At 43.0% G+C, this 19,376-nt stretch overlaps 1 protein-coding gene across 1 annotated transcript in view; it reads left to right on the top strand.

Annotated features, from left to right (window-relative positions):
- Positions 1-19,376, top strand: part of LOC119428849 (protein EFR3 homolog B) — a 32,638-nt gene that overhangs the window by 7,137 nt on the left and 6,125 nt on the right. The window contains exons 2-17 of the mRNA XM_037696541.1: positions 1,666-1,742; positions 1,830-1,957; positions 2,113-2,263; positions 3,916-4,037; positions 4,387-4,533; positions 4,663-4,758; positions 6,059-6,137; positions 7,937-8,072; positions 8,179-8,331; positions 8,403-8,514; positions 8,917-8,968; positions 12,317-12,489; positions 12,585-12,660; positions 12,742-12,903; positions 13,645-13,776; positions 13,847-13,914. Of these exons, the coding sequence (XP_037552469.1) occupies positions 1,666-1,742; positions 1,830-1,957; positions 2,113-2,263; positions 3,916-4,037; positions 4,387-4,533; positions 4,663-4,758; positions 6,059-6,137; positions 7,937-8,072; positions 8,179-8,331; positions 8,403-8,514; positions 8,917-8,968; positions 12,317-12,489; positions 12,585-12,660; positions 12,742-12,903; positions 13,645-13,776; positions 13,847-13,914 (1,864 nt within the window). The remainder of the gene's footprint in view (positions 1-1,665; positions 1,743-1,829; positions 1,958-2,112; positions 2,264-3,915; positions 4,038-4,386; positions 4,534-4,662; positions 4,759-6,058; positions 6,138-7,936; positions 8,073-8,178; positions 8,332-8,402; positions 8,515-8,916; positions 8,969-12,316; positions 12,490-12,584; positions 12,661-12,741; positions 12,904-13,644; positions 13,777-13,846; positions 13,915-19,376) is intronic.

Raw genomic sequence — 19,376 nt, 5'->3', positions numbered from 1 at the left:
GAGATGGTATAGATGTTTTTGACTCTAATATTCAATGGCATATTTGAGGGTGAGAAAATGCCTGAGGAGTGGAGAAGAAGTGTGCTGGTGTCCATTTTTAAGAACAAGGTTGATGTACAGAGTTGTAGCAACTACAGGGGGATTAAGTTGATGACACGATGAAGATCTGGCAGAAAGTTGTGGAAGCTAGACTTGGACGGGAGGTGACTACCTGCGAGTAGCAGTATGGTTTCATGTCAAGAAAGAACACCACAGATGCCATCTTTGTTTTGAGAATGCTGATGGAGAAATACAGAGAGGGTCAGAAAGAACTCCATTGTGTCTTTGTGGATTTAGAAAAAGCATATGACAGGGTGTTGAGGGAGGAGGTGAGGTATTCTATGAAGAAATCTGGAGTGGCAAAGAAGTATGTTAGACTGGTATAGGACATGTATGAGGACAGCAGGACAGTGGTGAGATGTGCTGTAGGAGTGACAGATAGCTTCAAGGTGGAGGAGGGAGTGCATCAAGGATTGGCTCTGAGCCCCTTCTTGTTTGCTTTGGTGATGGACCGACTAACAGATGAGGTTAGACAGGAATTCCCGTGGACTATTATGTTTGCAGATGACACTGTGATCTGTGGTGAGAACAGGGAACAGGTGGAAGAGAACTTGGAGAGGTGGAGGTATGCTTTTGAAAGAAGAGGAATGAAAGTCAGCCGTAGTAAGACCGAGTACATGTGTATGAATGAGAGGGAGGCCGGTGGAACAGTGACGCTACAAGAAGCAGAGGTCACAAAGGTGCAGGACTTCAAGTACTTGGGGTCCACTGTCCAGGAAAATGGGGAGTGTGGTAAAGAGGTGAAGAAGAGAGTTCAGGCAGGATGGAGTGGATGGAGAAAAGTTTCAGGAATGATTTGTGACAAAAGGGTGTTGGCAAAAGTCAAAGGACAAGTTTACAAGACAGTGGTGAGACCAGCTATGTTGTATGGTCTAGAGACAGTGGCATTGACAAAAAGACAGGAGAAAGAACTGGAAGTGGCAGAAATGAAGATGTTGAGGTTCTCCTTAGGAGTGACAAGGATGGATAAGAATAGGAATGAGATCATCAGAGGTACAGCACAGGTGGAACAACTGGAAGATAAAGTTAGAGAGACCAGACTGAGATGGTTTGGACATGTCCAGAGGAGGGACAGTGGGTATACTGGTAGAAAGATGTTAGAAATGCAGCTGCCAGGAAAAAGACAAAGAAGAGATATATGGATGCAGTTAAAGATGACATGGCAGTAGATCGAGTGAAGACAGAGGATGCAGAGGACAGAGTGAGATGGAGGAGGATGACTCGCTGTGGAGACCCCTGAAGAGGGAAAGGCAAAAAGAAGAAGAATATAAAGTTTTTAAAAAATCTTTCTCTCATCTTATACACAATGTAACTCCTTCTCACTTGAATGTCTTGCACCAAAAATAAATTTACTTGCATTCCCTATTTAATTCCCGTCCAGAAAAACACTCAACTCACATACTACAAACATTCACTATTTAAATCCCTCAGGAATGGGGGACTGCCTGAAGCTTTTTTTTTTTTTTTTTGGTTAATCTGCTGCCTGGCTGCATTTTGGGCTCCTCCTCTCTAAATGCGACTGTGTTTTGAATGTTGAAAATGAAATACCGGTAAATGTGTCTGCAGGTCTTTGTGGCTGCTGCTGGGCGCTGCGCCCTCGTTACAAGCGGCTGGTCGACAACATTTTCCCTGAAAATCCCGAGGTAAACACCATGAATCATTGTGCCTTCCTGATGAAAAGTGAAGGAAACTCAGATGAAACGACCTCGCCTGTGTGTTTGTGTAAACAGGATGGACTGGTGAAAGCCAACATGGAGAAACTAACCTTCTTCGCTCTGTCAGCTCCGGAGAAACTCGACAGAATCGCTGCTTACCTGTCAGAACGTCTGACCAGAGAGCTGAACCGCCACCGTTATGGGTCAGTGCTCTGGCTTCTGCACATCATCCAGAATACAAATAGATCCACACCACAGGGGGTCACTGGGAGCGCTTTTAAACAAAAACAGCAGAAATTCCCCCAAAGTCCAGTCTGCATTCAGGCTCACATTCACCATTAATGCTGTTGTGCTTCAGGTATGTGTGCATAGCAATGGAGGCGATGGAGCAGCTGCTGCTGGCCTGTCGCTGTCAGAGCATCAACCTGCTGGTGGAGAGTTTCCTCAGTACACTGAGACTGCTGCTGGAGGCCGACAAATCGCACCTGCACATCCTCGCCACAAACTCTGTACGAAACGCACACACTTACAAGCTACATTTGACAAAGTCTCATTCAGCCTGAAAACAGTTAGTCCAGTTCCATTCACAGCACTTTTAGTTCGGTTCAGTTAGAAACGTCTGTTTCTAGAACCATCCATCCATCCATCCATTATCTTCCACTTGTTCCTAAGTCAGGTTGCAGGGGTAGCCGCTTGAGCAGGGAGGCCCAGACATCTCTTTCCACAGCCACCTCTTCAAGCTCTTCTGGGGGACCCCAAAGTGTTCCCAGGCCAACCAAGAGACATAGTCTCTCCAGCTTGGCCTGGGTCATCCCCAGTTGTACATGCCCGAAAAATCTCCCTAGGAAGGCACCCAGGGAGCATTCCTTACCAGATGCCCCAACCACCTCAACTGGATTCTCTTGATGTGGTGGAGCAGCGGTTCTACTCTGAGTCTCTCCCAGATGACTGAACTTCTCACCCTATCTCTAAGGGAGAGTCCAGCTACCCCGCAGAGGAAACTCATTTCAACCGCCTGTATTTGTGATCTCATTCTTTCGGTCACTACCTCGTGATCATAGGTGAGGTAGGAACGTAGACTGACCGATAAACAGAGAGCTTTTCCTTACAGCTCAGCTCCCTCTTCACCACAACGGACCGGTACAGAGTCCGCAATACTGCCAACGCTGCACCAATCCATCTGCCAATCTCACGCTCCATTCTTCCCTTACTCGTGAACAAAAGCCTTGAGATACTTGAACTCCTCCACTTGAGGCAGAACATCACCCTCGACCTGAAGAGAGCAATTTCGAGATTTTGGTTTACTGGTTTCGAGAACCAATAAACATGTTAAATATTTTCCCCTTCTCCACTATTCAGCAGTCACAATGAGTTGACTTCCTTTTTCTTCTGTTTCTGTTCCAGTCCTCATCTCACTGACGATGTCCCTCAAAGTCTCAGAGACTGTGGCTGTAAAATAAATGTATTTATGCAACCTTTAACACATTTCCTTTTTTGTGAGATTTACAATTCCTTATGTGGGATTAGCAGTTTAGAAACGAGCACACAGAGGGATATCAGTGTGTTTAAGCAGCAGGACTAATTCTGCTTTCTCTAACTTTGTCTAATTTAAAGCAATGGTTCCCAACCCTGGTCCTTGAGGAACACCATCCTGCATGGTTTAGTTGTGTCTCTTCTCCAACACCTAATTTGAATGAACGCGTGATTAACAGGCTTCTGCAGAACTTGAAGTAATTAAATCACTGAATCAGGCGTGTTGGAGCAGAGAAACAATTAAAACATACAGGATGGTGTTCCTCAGGGACCAGGGTTGGGAACAACTGGTTAAAAGCATAGAAAACAGGAAGTGTTCATGAATTCTCTGGTATTGCAGTTTGTAATTCTAGGATCATATGATTTTAAAACTCAAATAAGAGTTTAGGTTTTGCACTTATTTTACAAAATGTGGGTTCTGTTGTCGTTTAACAAGTAGTTTCCGTACGTTGCTGTAAAATATGAAGTTCTTTTAGTCGACCAAGAAGCACGTTTAAAGAAATGCATCTCTTTTATTCCATATTATTTTAATACCTTCAAAATGTTCTGGTTTTTTTTTATCTGTCAAGTTCTTTTTTATTTTAAGGATTTTTGTTAGATTTTTTACATTTTTTTTTTTTTTTTGTAGTTTGTGAAGTTTGCAAACATTGAAGAAGACACGCCTTCGTATCATCGCAGCTATGACTTCTTCGTGTCTCGCTTTAGTGAGATGTGTCACTCTGACCACAACGACCACGACACTCAAATCAAGTCAGTCGATTTTTACAGTTATTTAAAATATTAACATTTATTAGAAAATACAATGAAACAGGTTTTTTAAACATTCATGTTGTATTGTACCTCTATACCTCACAATATAATCCAAGGATGCATGTATTCATTTAGTGAAAATTACATAAAATATCACACATTATGGGGCGGACTATTAAAATCAAATATACAACAAAGTGTTAATGTTTTATTTATTAGTTTAAGGGAAATAAATATAGCTGAGAGTCATCTCTAACCTATATATTCTGAGCACTAACAGATCGTGTGACTTGCCTGGGACTAAAGTTTCTTCTGAGCTGAACGTGGTTCTGCTGAACTGTTCGTTTAGGATCCGCGTGTCGGGGATCCGCGGCCTGCAGGGCGTCGTCAGGAAGACGGTAGACGACGAGCTGCAGGTCAACATCTGGGAGCCTCGACACATGGAGCAGATCGTCCCCGCCCTGCTGGTCAACCTGCAGCTCTCAGACAGCAGCAGGTGTTCGTTGCTCCTGAGCTGCCAAACTGGATTACAATCCATTAAAAATAAAACACATTTTGTTGTTTATGAGAATATTTAAAACCTATAAATGACTTGATTTAATATTTTTGTCTCCACTCTGAACAGCGGTTCTCCTGCTGAGCAGACGGAGGTGTGTTTCAGGGAGCTTCTGGGCCGAGCGGCTTACGGTCACATCAACAACGCCATCAGACCTGTGCTCATGTAAGAAGCGCACCTTGGCGGTTATAGTTCTGTTTCCTTTACAAAAGCAATGACAGAGATAGATTAAAGCTCCAGTTTCATGCTTTTTGTCTTGAAAGGATAATACAGTAGTCAATCACTTGTCACGGGGGTTACGTTCCAGACACCCCTGCAATAGGTGAAAATCTGTGAAGTAGGGACTTTATATTTATTTTAGTATTTATATATATTTTAAGGCTTTATAAACCCTTCCCACACTCTTACAATGTTCTTAACATTGTTCTAAACGCTCTAAAAAAAAAAACACAGTGAAAGAGTGCCGACCGACTGATGCTACGGTTACTGAGCCCCAAGGGTGGGCTGACCATCGGGAGCACTGGGACATTTCCTGGTGGACTGGCCTGCTCAGTGATTGCTGAATGAGTCTAAAGACTCGGTTCGGGTCGCACCTGATTATTTTAAATTAATCCGTGCAGCTCGTGCAGCTCACTCAGGTATAAGACAGACCCCGCCCCTCCTTTCTTTTTCCGAGTTTGTCTGTTGTGCGCCCACCTGATGTGTGTCTTTGGGACACGATGGGAAAAACAAACCCCTCCCTGCCCCCTCCTTTCTCTTTCTCTGCTGTGACAGACAGCCTTGAAAAGAGAAAGGAGGGGACATGGGGGATGTCTGTCTTATACCTGAGTGAGCTGCACTCAGCCGTGCTCTGCCAGTCTCTCTCTTTTTAAAACTGATTCACTCTTATTTTTCCACCTAAGCATTTTCTCACATATTCTACATGTGTTCATCTAGTCCGCTTTTGAACCAGATACTAACGAAATCTTTATGGAATAAAAATTACAACTAAAAATAGTAACTTATATCAAATTATAATGTCCCAAATAATAAGTCCTAAACAAATCCTGGTTAAACTTGAACAAATCCTCAACACCGCCCCCTCCTTTCTCTTTCTGAGTCTGTCTGTCACAGCAGAGAAAGAGAAGGGAGGGGGCGGGGTTGGGGGTCTGTCTTTCCCCATTGTAAATCATGTGGTGTACAATCTTACGTTGAAAACCCACGAAAGAGTGAGTCCACGAAAGTCGAACCTCGAAGTATCGAGGGGCTACTGTACGTCACTAAAACTTTAAATACCGATTTAAACTGCAGAATCTTAAACTTTGACAAAGTGTCTGATCCATCCGTATTGGTAGGAAAATGCAGCTGTAGTTGTAGTATTGGCACTAGTACCAGCAGTAGTTTTAATAAAAATAGAGTGGCGGTAAAAGTACTTGTATTGTATTTACAGTATAAATACTAGAGTACAGCTGATTGTTGTTTTCAGGCACTTGGACAGCCACAGTCTGTGGGGGGGACGAGGCTTCGCTGTACGATGTTTTCAGATCATCATGTTTTCAATTCAGGTGTGTAAAAACATTTTTAATACACTGTGTTTTCAAAAGAGGAAAAATAGTTTAAAAGAAGTTCTTTAAATAACCTGTTAATTGCACAAAAATGTGAAAGAGTCATTCAAATACAATAACATGAAAAAGAAGGTTTACCTTGAATGAATGAGCTGTAAATGAAAAATAATTATTACTTCAAAACGTAATAAAATACGCATTTCTTTACTTAAATTACCCTAACCACCTAATGCTTCCTTTTACATTCCTAAATCTACTTCTAAAAAGTGAAGGAAAATATGTTAAATATAAGTTTTATTTGTCTCTTACTGTTCTTAAATTTATCTACAGATGGATCTAAAAAAAATCTGAATATCATGAAAATCCTTTCGAAAAGTCTCGTGACATGAAAAGGAAGAAGTGGGTAAAGATGATGGATGGATTCCAGAAAGTAAAACTCATATACAATGAGTGAAATATTTTAAGCTTTTACGTTTTGTATTTTGATGATTATGGATTACAAATAATGAAAAACAAAACTCAGCGTCTCGGAAAATTAGAATATTGCGAAGAGGTTCTTTATTGTAAATTCCTGGTGTCTCACCCTGATCAGCTGATTAACTCCTGGACATGAGCTACAAATGTCTCATTCCTCAAGTCGAGACACTCCCGAACCAGAGACAACAGAAATGTCTTACCTGCTGAGGAGACAAAGAACTGGACTGTTGCTCAGCGGTCCAATGTCCTCTTTTCAGATGAAAGTAAATTTTCATGTCATTTGTAAATCAAGGTCCCAGAGTCTGGATGAAGAGTGGAGAGGTCCAGAATCCACGTTCCTTGAAGTCCAGAGTGAAGTTCCTACAGTCAGTGATGGTTTGGGTTCATGTCCTCTGCTGGTTCTGGTCCACTGTGTTTTCTGAAGTCCACAGTCCACGCAGCATCTACCAGGACATTTTATAGACTTTCATGCTTCCTTCTGCTGCTTCTGATGAGCTTCATGGAGATGCTGAATTCATTTTCTATCAGATCTCGGCTCCGGCCCACACTGACAGAGGTACCAGAAGCTGGCTGTGGAATATTCTAATTTTCTGAGACACTGAATTTTGGTTTTATATTATATGTAATCCATAATCATCAAAATGACAAGAAATAAAGCCTTGAAGTATGTGCAATAAATCTTTGTAATATATGAGTTTCACTTTCTGAAACGATTGACTAAAAAAATTGAACTTTTTCATGATATTCTAATTTTTTCAGATGCACCTGTTATAGTACAGTAAATATTATTTTAAAACTAACTTTTTCCGCACCTACTTTAATTGAACTTGAAAAAGCCGAGTTGCATCAGCGTACTTATAAATCTAAATAAAAACAGGACTTTTCAGGATTTCAGCATGTATCCCATTTATTTAAACGTCAGCAGACATCATAACCATTGCGTCTGAAGGTTTTTGAAATGGTTTCTACAGTCATAGAAATATTTTTATTTTGTGCTCAGAGCCAGTTTATCGATAATCCACTGGCCCAGATTACATATTTGCGCTGCTTTTCATAGCATGTGCAGAAGAGCTCACCACAGCCCAGAGCAGAACTTCAGCTGTAGAAAAATATACGTAAGTCCATCAAACTACATGTCTGAAATAAAAACTTTGTGCAGTGGTGTGAGGCTGAAGTAATCCCGCCTCACTTTGCCCACATCCACACCTTCCAGTCTGCTCTGACTGGTTCATGACTTTCTGGGCTCCTCCGCTCTCTGGCTCCTGCAGCTTTGCTCCCCGTGTGGATTTGTAATCCCAAGACTGAAATGTTCTCATCATCAGCCTCAGCACTCCCACCTGGTCATCCAGCAGCTGCTGGGTCACCTGGACGCCAACAGCAGGAGTCCAGCGTCTGTCCGAGCCGGGATCGTGGAGGTTCTTTCCGAAGCTGCTGTTATCGAAGCGACAGGATCTGTGGGTGCGCCAGCACTCCAAACATACTCATATTTAACTTATTTAAACGTGAATAAAGTTTAAACATCTCTAAACGGAGTGTTCCTGCAATGCTGTGCTTCATCCCGCAGGACCCACGGTGTTGGAAGTGTTTAACACTTTACTGCGACAGCTCAGGCAGAGCGTGGACTACCAGCTGACCGGTTACTATGACAACGCCGGGAAACAGGCAACCACCTGGACTGAGGAGACAACGCTGCAGGACGCAGTCATCAGAACCATCGGTCAGTCCCACGTTCCGTTGATGTACGTTTCCTCTTTGCTCGTTCTGACTGATCTGTCGTCGCCGCTGAAGGATCGTTCGCCAACACGCTTCCGGTCTACCAGAGGTCAGAGGTCATGCTGTTCATCATGGGGAAGATTCCTGTCCCTGGAATCTACCCAGCCCTGGGGTCTCCCAATGCCGGGTAATGTTCACACTTTGCACAACCTGATGAGCATATGATTCTGAGTAAGAGTTTTTATTTTTCCAACAAAGTTCAGTCAGGTCCTCTGGACGGTTTAGACGTTTCGTCCTTTGTCCAAAGGACTTCATCAGTCTGAGGAGGCATCCCACAAGCAGCACACTCGCATAGTGGGCCAACTAGTTTGCTGGTGATAAAATGGTTTCTGGGGCCCGCCCTCTCATGCGTCAACTCCTCTGAGGCAGCCACAGCCAAAGTGGTATGAAGATACAGTAGATGAAGTCCTTTTGGATAAAGGACAAAACATCTCAACAAAAAAAGAAACCGTCCAGATGACCTGATTGAACTTTGTTGGATTTTTTACCTGGATTATTGAGCAAGAACGTTGACGTTTTTATTTTCCAGGTTTGAAGGCAGTAGGATGATCCAGGTGATGCTGCTGAAGTCTCTCCTCCAGGTGAGAAGTTTTGAGTACAAATCCTGATCATTCTTCAGATTGATAGAACTCAGGTTTCATTTTAATTTTATTAATCTGCAGCAGTAGAGCGGTGGTCAGTGTGACGGTCTCGTAATCCCAAGTTCAAACTGTGTCAGGAATGGCAGCCAGTGTAAAAAACTTGCCAAATCTTTCACGTTAGTTCGCTCGCTGTAATGACCCCTGCAGAAGGGAGCAGCTGAAAGAAAAACAACAATCAGCAACAATAATCACTGCAGGAAACTATAACAAAACTCATAATCTAGATTATTATCAAAACTAATTTCCATGTACAGCCATGCTTCATTAATAAAAAATAATAATAATAATAATCTGCCACCACCTTTTTAAATTACCCTGCTGAAAAGAAGTGAAACAAATTTAATCAAACTAAAAATCTTCTGTCAGAAAACAAAAACAAGATAATGAGTCTTAAACTGCTTGTCCTGAGCCTGGCTCTGTTAATGGTTTCATCCTCAAGAGGGAGTTTTTCCTTTCCACTGTCGCCTTCATGCTCGCTCAAGATGAGAGTTCTGTGATGGAGTTAAACTCAAAGCAGTCTGCTCCTCAGATAAATAATGTTGTTAACTTACTTTTTATATACCGATATATGAAAGTTTCTGTTCAGTGCCCTGAGACGACTTCGGTTGTGGCTCGGTGCTATATAAATAAACTGGATTGAAATTGAATACAAAACAAGAACAGGATAATCAGTTATGAAACATGAGATTAGTTTAACTGGAGCTTTTCTATAAATTAATAATAAATTAAACTAAACTGTTGACCTCAAACCTGAAAAAAAAAGTCCAGCTGCAAAAGCCCTAAAGACAACATTTCACAAGATTATTTAGTATTTAAAAAACCTACTAGAACTTTGTTACTGTAGAACTGATTACTTAAGTGTATCCAAAAACTAAAAATGCCAAAATATCAAAAAATAAAATCTCACCCTTTTCACGAAAAAATTTGAAACGTTTCTTTTATTTGTCCAAAAATATGTTCTGAAAAATTCAGTTAGCGTAACAAAATAAATAAATTAGATGCCGACTTAAAAATATCTGATAAAAAAAAAACAACCTTATATAAATATTAAACAAAAATGTTTGTTTTCATTTAAAACATTTTTTAAAGAATTTTAAAAGGAATGCCACTCCCTCGCTACTTTGCGGTTCGTTTATCGCGGACTCGCTCTATCGTGGTTTTTCAAAATAAGATTGGACATGACACACGATCGGCATGGATTTTTTTATTTAAAATAAACTATTTAAAATTATTTAGCACCTGTTGCACCTCTGTGCAGCCCATACTGCTGCAGGATAAACTTCCTCCTGCAGCTGATCAGCTGATCTGCGTGCAGAGCGGTGAAGTGGGCGTGGCCGAGAGCGCTTGCTGGTGGCTGAGAGCAGCGGAGGCACAGAGAGGGAAATCATGACATTCTGTGCTCTTTTAGAGCATTTAGTTTAGAAACGTTGTTTAGAATATTGCAAGAGTGTGGGAAGGTTTAAAACGCCTTAATATATACTAAAATAAACTACTACTTGTACTACTATTCCCACTTTGCGGTCTTTCACTTATCGCAGGGCTTCAGAGTACGAATCCCTGGCAATAAACGAGGGACTACTGTAAATGTAGTCCCTAACTGTAAATATGTGTCAAACTCAAAGTCCGCAGGCCAGATGTGGCCTGCCATGTAATTTTATGTGGCCCGCGAGAGCTTAAAAGGTCAGATTATCATATAATAAGTCAAAAGGGTGCACTGACAACAAACTGCATTTCCCATAATGCATGTTGATTATGTTACCAGCGAAGTAACAGCATCCCACCACTAAATCGCAGTTTGTCTACATCAATATCATTTTCCGAACAAGTGGAATTGAGAAATGCAAACAATAATCCCAAAATGTCCAGGAAGAAAAAAAAAATTGATGCAGATGGAAGCTGTTTCAAGAAAGATGGGAAGATGAACATGTTTGTGTTTCAAGGAGAGAAACTGGTATGTCTGTTGTGCTATGAGACAGTGGAGGTCGTCAGAGTACAATCTACGTCAGCATTTTGGCACCAAACTGGAGCTAAGTATGACAAAGTGAGCCTTCAACCCTAATGTTGTTATTTGAGTTTATTGTACTTATTAAATGTATTTTATTATATTATGTTAAATTTGCAGCAGTGTCTTTGGGATTGCAGGTTTATGTGTTAACACATGCAAATGTTTTCTATAATAATGCCATCTGTCATTAGTTGGATGTATGTCCCTTGCAAGACTCTGTGCCCATATTTTTATTAATTTTTTTAAATTCTACAACTGTCCCATGTTCTTTGCAGCTCACAATTCTTGGTTGAAACGTTATTCTGCCCCTCTTAAATGACAAAGTTTTGAACAAAGTTAATGTCATAACTTGTTGTTTTTCCTTACTAGGAACTAGGAAAGTTTGATCATTGATTTATGGAGTAATGTGGGTTTCATAACCTGTCAAATTAAATGGTTTTATGTTATAACAGCAGACATGTTTTTCTACATTTATGCAAATTTATATATGTAGTATTTTTAAGTGGAATAAGTAAAAAAATTAAGAGTTATTTAACATTTGGGTAGGTGTGTTTATTTGACATTACATTTAGTTAAATTTAGCTACATTTATACTGTCTTACAGTTACATCTGGCCCTTTGACGGCAACCATTATGGTGATGTGGCCCTCAGTGGAAATTAGTTTGACACCTCTGATTACGGTAATTCAACCAGTTTGCTGGTGATAAGACGGTTTCTGGGGCCCGCTCTCTCCCCCATCGACTCCTGTGAGGCAGCCATAGCCAAAGTGATTTGAAACATTTGAGTGGGGAGTTTGAGTTTGGGACTGAGTTTGTTGTGGCTCCTTGGACTGATGAAGTCCTTTGGATGAAGGACGAAACATCTCAACAACAACAAAAAAAAATTGTCCAGATGACCTGACTTAACTTTGTTGGATTTTTTTTTACTTGGATTATTGCGCATCAACTTTGATGGTTTGAACCACTTTGGCTATGGCTGCCTTAGAGGAGTCGACGGGGGAGAGGACAGGCCCTAGAAACCATCTTATCACCAACAAACTGGTCGGTCCACTATGTGACTGTGCTGCTTGTGGGTCTGTGTTTGTTGTGGCTCCTAAGCGTGATGAAGTCCTTTGGATGAAGAATGAAACGTCTCAACAACAAAAAAACAACAACATCCAAATGAGCTGCCTTAACTTTGTTGAAAGTAATAAAAAGTGTTGAAATATCTGTTGAAGCACAAAGAGCCACAGGATCATCAGAAGTGACACTAAGATTTATGCAGGTGGTTTCCTCCTCCTCAGGTGTCCGAGCGTTACGAGAGCAGCAACCTGCTGACGGCGCTGCCCTCCTCCTTCCTGGAGCCTCTGCTGTCCTTCACCCTGATGGAAGATCCAGAAATCCGCCTGCTGGTTCTGTCCATCCTCACCTCGCTCATCGATCGCCGCCACAACAGCACCAGACTCGCCTCAGTCAGGTCTCTGCTCCATTGATTGATACACATCAAGTTTTCTCACAATTTCTAAGTTTAAATCTACCGCTGACAGACTGCTCTTACTTATTGGTTGACAGTGTGACGTTTGATGCGTCAGTGTTGGAACTGAAGGAGGACAGATGTTCTCGACAGGACAACCTTTTCATAAGGAAGGTAATTAAATCAACATTAACTACTTTAATGTTGTCACTGCAAGAGAAACAATAAAACATTGAAGTCATTGTGTTTGTGCAGCACACGCAGCGTCTCTACAGGCACGTCTACCTAGCCTGTCGGGAGGAGAACAACGGGCGCAGCCATTACCAGGCGCTCTTCACCCTGCTGGCTGTTCTAAGTGTGGAACTGGTCAATGAGGAGGTGCTGGTGGACCTAATCCAGCTGGTCCTGGCCCTGCAGGTAGATACTGCTCCTCTAATTTACATCCCCAACTCCCAAGAAGTTGAGATGTTGTGCACAATGTACATAAAAACAGAATGCAATGGTTTGCAAATTTTATAAACCTATATTTTATTCACAATACCTTAATAAAGATATCTAGGAAATTGTCCTGTTTATAGGGAAAAGCTGAGAACCGGTACTTTGGAATTTTATTAAATTTGGGACAGGGGCAACTAAACTCATTCAGTAGCGTTTAGTAACTACCGTATTTTCTGGCGTATAAGTCAAAGTTTTTAGCATAGATTTATCAGTCCTGCGACTTGTATACGTTTTTTTTTTCATATTCATAATGCAATTTTTGACTGACGCTTTAAATTTCAAAGAACTGCAACAACAAGTCCTCCTTGTGCGCACTCGCTTCGCTCAGCTGGTGCAGGCGGAGGAATGCTGGAGAACTAGCAGCTCCGGCCATGATGGATGAATGGATGGTGCCGCACCGCCCAGGCGAAATAAATCTGTTTTGCCCATTAAATAAACGCATAATAAATGTGACTTATATGCAAAAGAGATTTATATATGTTTTTTCCTCTTCATGATGCTTTTTTAACTGATGTGACTTATACTCTGAAGTGACTTATATGCCGGAAAATACGGTAATTAGGGTAATTGACAACAATTCAGTAAAATCCACAAACAAGATTTTCTCTTTCTGTTCTCCTGCTTCTTTTGCTTTAACCTGATCTGTCATTGGTTATTCAGGAGCTGGCTCTGTCCAATCAGCTGAGTCTGTCCGCGTTTAACCGCTTCGGCCTTCATGCCATCTGCGCCGCCTTCCTCAACCTGCTGTCGCAGCTCGGCCCGCCTCCACCGCTCCATCAGCATGTCACCCAGGTGAGCGCATGGACACGAGGAGAGATGTTTGTGTGCATTTGTGATTAAAGCGCATCCTGTGTTTCTGCAGGTCATAGAACGTCGTCAGAAGGAGGCGCCGTACCTGCTGCCTGAAGATGTCCTGTGTGACAAACCCAGGTACACAATTTGAACTGATTCTGTCAAGCTGCAGGAGGTTCATCACTCATAAACTGATCCAAAATGAACTAGAAACAGATCGGGGGGAAAGGAACTCAGGGCAATTTAATGTTAAGTTATGAGCTGTTTATTTCCTGCTAAAGCCTGTAATAAAGTTTAAGTCCTGCAATTAAAGTAGTCTAGTCCTCATTTACCTCTTAAATAGAACTTTTTCTAATCAGATCAAAACTTTCCATCCAGCAAAAGGCAACTTTGCCTTCTGGGTAATGTAATCCTTTCAACGATACAGTATAGGCTTATTGAGAGAAAACTACAAAATGGCTGCACTTTTTTAATTTTTTTTATTTTGTCATGTACAATCTTACAGTACGGTACTGTACCTTGAAAGTTGAACCGCGAAGTAAAGAGGGACTAACGTGTGTGTGTGTGTGTGTATATGTGTATATATATATATATATATATATATATATATATATATATATGCAGTGGTGGGATTTACATCCCACATCTATTTAAGTACAAGTGCTTTGTTACTTTACTTAAGTACATTTTTCATGTATCTGTACTTAAGTAGAGTTAAATGTGGGTACTTTCAATGTTTACTCAACTACATTTTACATTAAGTATCTGTACTTTCTACTACACTAAGTTTCTACAATGAGTTGCAGTACACGTTACATTCACGTTGTTTTTTTTTTAATTTGTTTGTTAGTTTGAAAGAAACCAATGGCGAGAGGAGAGTTGGTCAATTGAATCACTGCAAAGTGGGCAGGTAAAGTTAGATCCACCTTCAAGAAGAGCTGGGCCAATGATGTATATTCTAGTATATATGTCATTGAGCTGGGCGCCTCCTCCTTGAATCTCCGCCTTATCGTGGTGGAGGAGTTTGTGTGTCTGAATGATCCTAGGAGATATGCTGTCAGGGGCAATTATAATTGTCCCTGGTAGGGTCTCCCAAGGCAGATTGGCCCTAGGTGACAGGCCAGACAAGGAGCGATTCAGAAGGTTTTTATGGACATGACACAGCAAGGAACTCGGTGTCCCTTGCCCAGACGTGGGTTACCGGGGCCCCACCCTGGAGCCAGGCCTGGGGGAGGGGCTCGTCAAGGAGCGCCTGGTGACCGGCTCTCTACCCATGGTGCCTAGTTGGGCTCAGCCCGAAGGAGCAGCATGGGTTTGCCTTCCTGTGGACCCACCACCTGCAGGAAGGGCCATAAAAGTTGGGTGCATGATGCCATGGGCAGTGGCCGAAGGTGGGGACCTTGGCGCTCTGACCCTGGCTTACGAAAGCTGGCTCTTGGGACATGGAACATGACCTCTCTGGTGAGGAAGGAGCCTGAGCTTGTGCGTGAGGTTGAGAGGTACCGACTAGATATAGTTGGCCTCATCTCAATGCACAGCATGGGCTCTGGAACCGATCTCCTTGAGAGGGGCTGGACCTTATTCCACTCTGGAGTTGCCCATGGTAAGAGGCATCGAGCTGGTGTGGGTCTACTTGTAGCCCCCTGACTTGGTGCCTGTGTGTTGGAGTTTTCCCCGGTAGATGAGAGGGTGGATTCCCTTCGCTTTCAGGTGGGGGGATGAGCTCTGACTGTTGTCTGTGCCTATGCACCGAACGGCAGTTCAAAGTATCTGGCCTTCTGGTAGTCCTTGGCACAGATGCTGGAAGGTGCGTCAGCTTGGGACTCCTTTATTCTGCTGGGGGACTTCAATGCCCATGTGGGTAATGACAGTGTGACCTGGAGAGGCGTGATTGGGAGGAATGGCCTCTCAGATTTGAATCAGTGCGGTGTTCTGTTGTTGGAGTTCTGTGCTAGTCATAGTTTGTCCATCACAAACACCGTATTCAAACATAAAGGTGTCCATAAGTGCACTTGGCACTAGGACGCCCTACGTCATATATCGATGATAGACTTTATAGTCATGTCATCTGATTTGCAGCCATTTGTTTTGGGCCCTCAGGTGAAGAGAGGAGCTGCAGCCATTTGTTTTGGACCCTCAGGTGAAGAGAGGAGCTGAGCTGTCAACTGATCACCACCTGGTAGTGAGTTGGATCAGATGGTGGGGAAGATGCCGAACAGACCCGGTAGGCCCAAACATGTAGTGAGGGTTTGCTGGGAACGCCTGGCAGAAGAACGCGTCAGAGAGATCTTCAACTCACACCTCTGGGAGAGCTTTAACTGCATCCCAGCTGAGGTGGGGGACATTGAGTCTGAGTGGGCCATATTCCGCACCTCACTTGTTGAGGTAGCTGCCTTGAGCTGTGGCTGTAAGGTTGTCGGTGCTTCTCGCGCTAGCCATCCACAAACTCGGTGGTGGACACCCCGGGTTAGGGAGGCTGTCAAGCTGAAGAAGGAGTCCTATCAGGCCTTGTTGGCCAGTGGGCCTCCGGAGGCAGCTGAGGAGTACCGGAGGACCAAGCGGTCCGCAGTCTTGGCTGTTTCTGAGGCAAAATCTCGGATGTGGGAGGAGTTCAGTGAGACCTTGGATAATGACTCTCAGTCGGCTCCAAGGAGATTCTGGAAAACCATCAGACAGCTGAGGAGGGGAAAGTAGCACTTTACTAACACTGTATTCAGTGAAGGTGGGCTGCTGTTGACCTCAACCAGTGATGTTGTCGGGAGGTGGCAGGAATACTTCTCAGACCTTCTCAATCCCACCAGCATGCCTTCCATGGAGGAAGCTGAGTTGGGGGACTTTGGGGTTGATCCATCCATAACTGTGGCTGAGGTCACCGAGGTAGTTAAAAAGCTCTGAGGCAGCAGGGCTCCGGGAGTAGATGGGATTCACCCTGATTTTTTTCATTCAACCTTTATTTAGACAGGTAAATCCCATTGAGCATCGAGGAGTCATTTACAAGAGAGATCTGATTTCAACAAAGCTCTGGATGTTGTAGGGCTGTCTTGGTTGACACGCCTTTGCAATGTCGCGTGGACATCGGGGGCAGTCCCACTGGATTGGCAGACTGGGGTGGTGGTTCCCCTCTTCAAAAAGGGGGACCGGAGGGTGTGCTCCAATTATAGGGGCATCGCTCTCCTCAGCCTCCCTGGTAAGGTCTATTCAGGGGTACTGGAGAAGCGAGTCCGATCATTGGTCGAAACTCAGATCCAGGAGGAACAATGTGGGTTCTGTACTGACCGTGGAACACTGGATCAGTTCTTTACCCTCACTAGGGTCCTCGAGGGGTCATGGGAGTTTGCCCATCCTGTCTACATGCTTTGTGGATTTGGAGAAGGCATTCGATCATGTTCCTCGGGGTACACTGTGGGGGGTGCTCCGTGAGTATGGAATGGGGGCTCATTGCTATGGGCTGTTCAGTCCCTATACAAGCAATGCAAGAGCTTGGTTCGCATTGCCGGCATTAAGTCAAAACCCTTCAGGGTGAGAGTTGGACTCCGCCAGGGCTGCCCATTGTCACCGATTCTGTTCATAACTTTTATGGACAGAATTTCTCAGTACAGCCAGGGGGCGGAGGGTTTCCGGTTTGGTGGCCTCAGGATTCCATCTCTGCTCTTTGCAGATGATGTGGTCCTGTTGGCGTCATTGTGCCGTGAGCTTCAGCTCTCACTGGAGCAGTTTGCAGCCGATTGTGAAGCGGCTGGGATGAGAATCCACACCTCCAAATCTGAGGCCATGATCTTCAACCAGAAAAAAGTGGATTGCTCTCTCCAGATCGAGGGTGAGGTTCTGCCTCAAGTGGAGGCGTTCAAGTATCTCTGGGTTTTGTTCACGAGTGAGGGAAGAATGAAGTGTGAGATTGACAGACGGATTGGTGCAGCATCTGCAGTATTGCGGACTCTGTACCAGTCCATTGTGGTGAAGAGAGAGCTGAGCTGTAAGGCAAAACTCTCTGTTTACCGGTCGGTCTACGTTCCTACTCTCACCTATGGTCGCGAGCTCTGGGTAGTGACCGAAAGAATGAGATCGTGGATACAGGCGGTTGAAATGAGTTTTGCAGGGTAGTTGGATTCTCCCTTTGAGATAGGGTGAGAAGTTCAGTTATATGGGAGAGACTCGGAGTAGAACCGCTGCTCCTCCACATTGAAAGGAGTCAGTTGAGGTGGTTCGAGTATCTAGTAAGGATGCCCCTTGGATGCCTCCTCAGGGAGGTGCTACGGGCATGTCCGACTGGAAGGAGACCCCGGGGAAGACCCAGGACACGCTGGAGCGACTATGTCTCTCGGTTGGCCTGGGAACACCTTGGAATCCTCCCAGCAGTGCTGGAAGAGGTGGCTGTGGAAAGAGATGTCTGGGCTTCCCTGCTCAAGCTGCTGTCCCCGCAACCTAACTTCGGAACAAGTGGAAGATAATGGATGGATGGATGGATGGATGGATGGATGAGCTGGGCGCACCGGTCCCACCACTAATACACCCAAAATGGATTCCGCCGCGGAGAGTCAGCCAGAAGATACACACCACTCATGGCCTTATTGAAAGACTATTGAAAGACTACTGAACGACTATGCTGGTGAAGATTCTCAGTCATCCAGGACATGATGAATTCAAAAAGCGTTCAATACAAAAACAACTGGACTTTATTTGTAACAGAAGACTGAAAAACTATTCAGTACAGCAGGACAAATTCTCTCTTGCAAAAGAGCCAGACTGGACTCAAAAAACTTTGAACACCAACTTCTCCTGAACTTGAACAAGAAATTCTTGCTGCAATATTAAAATCTGTCAGTTCATGGGATGTTAGCACAGGAGACAAGAGATGTCTCCAAATGACAACACTCGGGTCCAAGTTTTGAAAATGGTGTCAGGAAGTTAAAATATCGTTCACTATTGACCCATTACAAAGTTGACTAGACAGTATTTTAACTAGAGTTGATGACAAACTGGAGTTGAAATTATCAGTGCCTGTTCCTTTGTCAGTTGTGTCTAATGCTCCTTTTATCAGGCAGACAACTTTTACTTCAATGTGTTTACTGCAGTTTCAATGACACATTGGTTTTGCTATGCTAAATAAAAACTTTCAAAGGTATAATCATTCCTCTTTCTTATTTTGCTTAATAACATTTAACTCTGCATGTTATCCCTGAAATTCTGACGCACAGAATCACAAGTCCAAGTATGAACTGTGTCACAGAGTAAACACAATAAAAACATGCATTAGCTGCAGCATTGTTCATTAAAATGGCTCAACACTATTAATGCATTACAGAAAATATACATACAGTAGGTACACATAATGATAGTGTAGACCATTGCATTAGGTAATACATTCAGCAAGTACTTTTACTTTTAATATTTTAATTATTTTTAAAGCAAGTACTTATTTACTTTTACGTAAGTAAAAACATTAATGTGGTATTTCTACTTTTACTAGAGTACTGTACATTTTTGTCAGTTAATTTGTACTTTTACTTAAGTACAGTGTTTGAGTACTTTCTTCACCACTGTGTGTGTGTGTGGGTATATATATATATATATATATATATATATATATATATATATATATA

This window comes from Nematolebias whitei, chromosome 23 (assembly GCF_014905685.2).
Source record: "Nematolebias whitei isolate Nwh7 chromosome 23, NemWhi1, whole genome shotgun sequence".
Taxonomy (NCBI): domain Eukaryota; kingdom Metazoa; phylum Chordata; class Actinopteri; order Cyprinodontiformes; family Rivulidae; genus Nematolebias; species Nematolebias whitei.
Note: the sequence above shows the minus strand (reverse complement) of the source record. Positions and strands in the feature narration are given on the sequence as shown.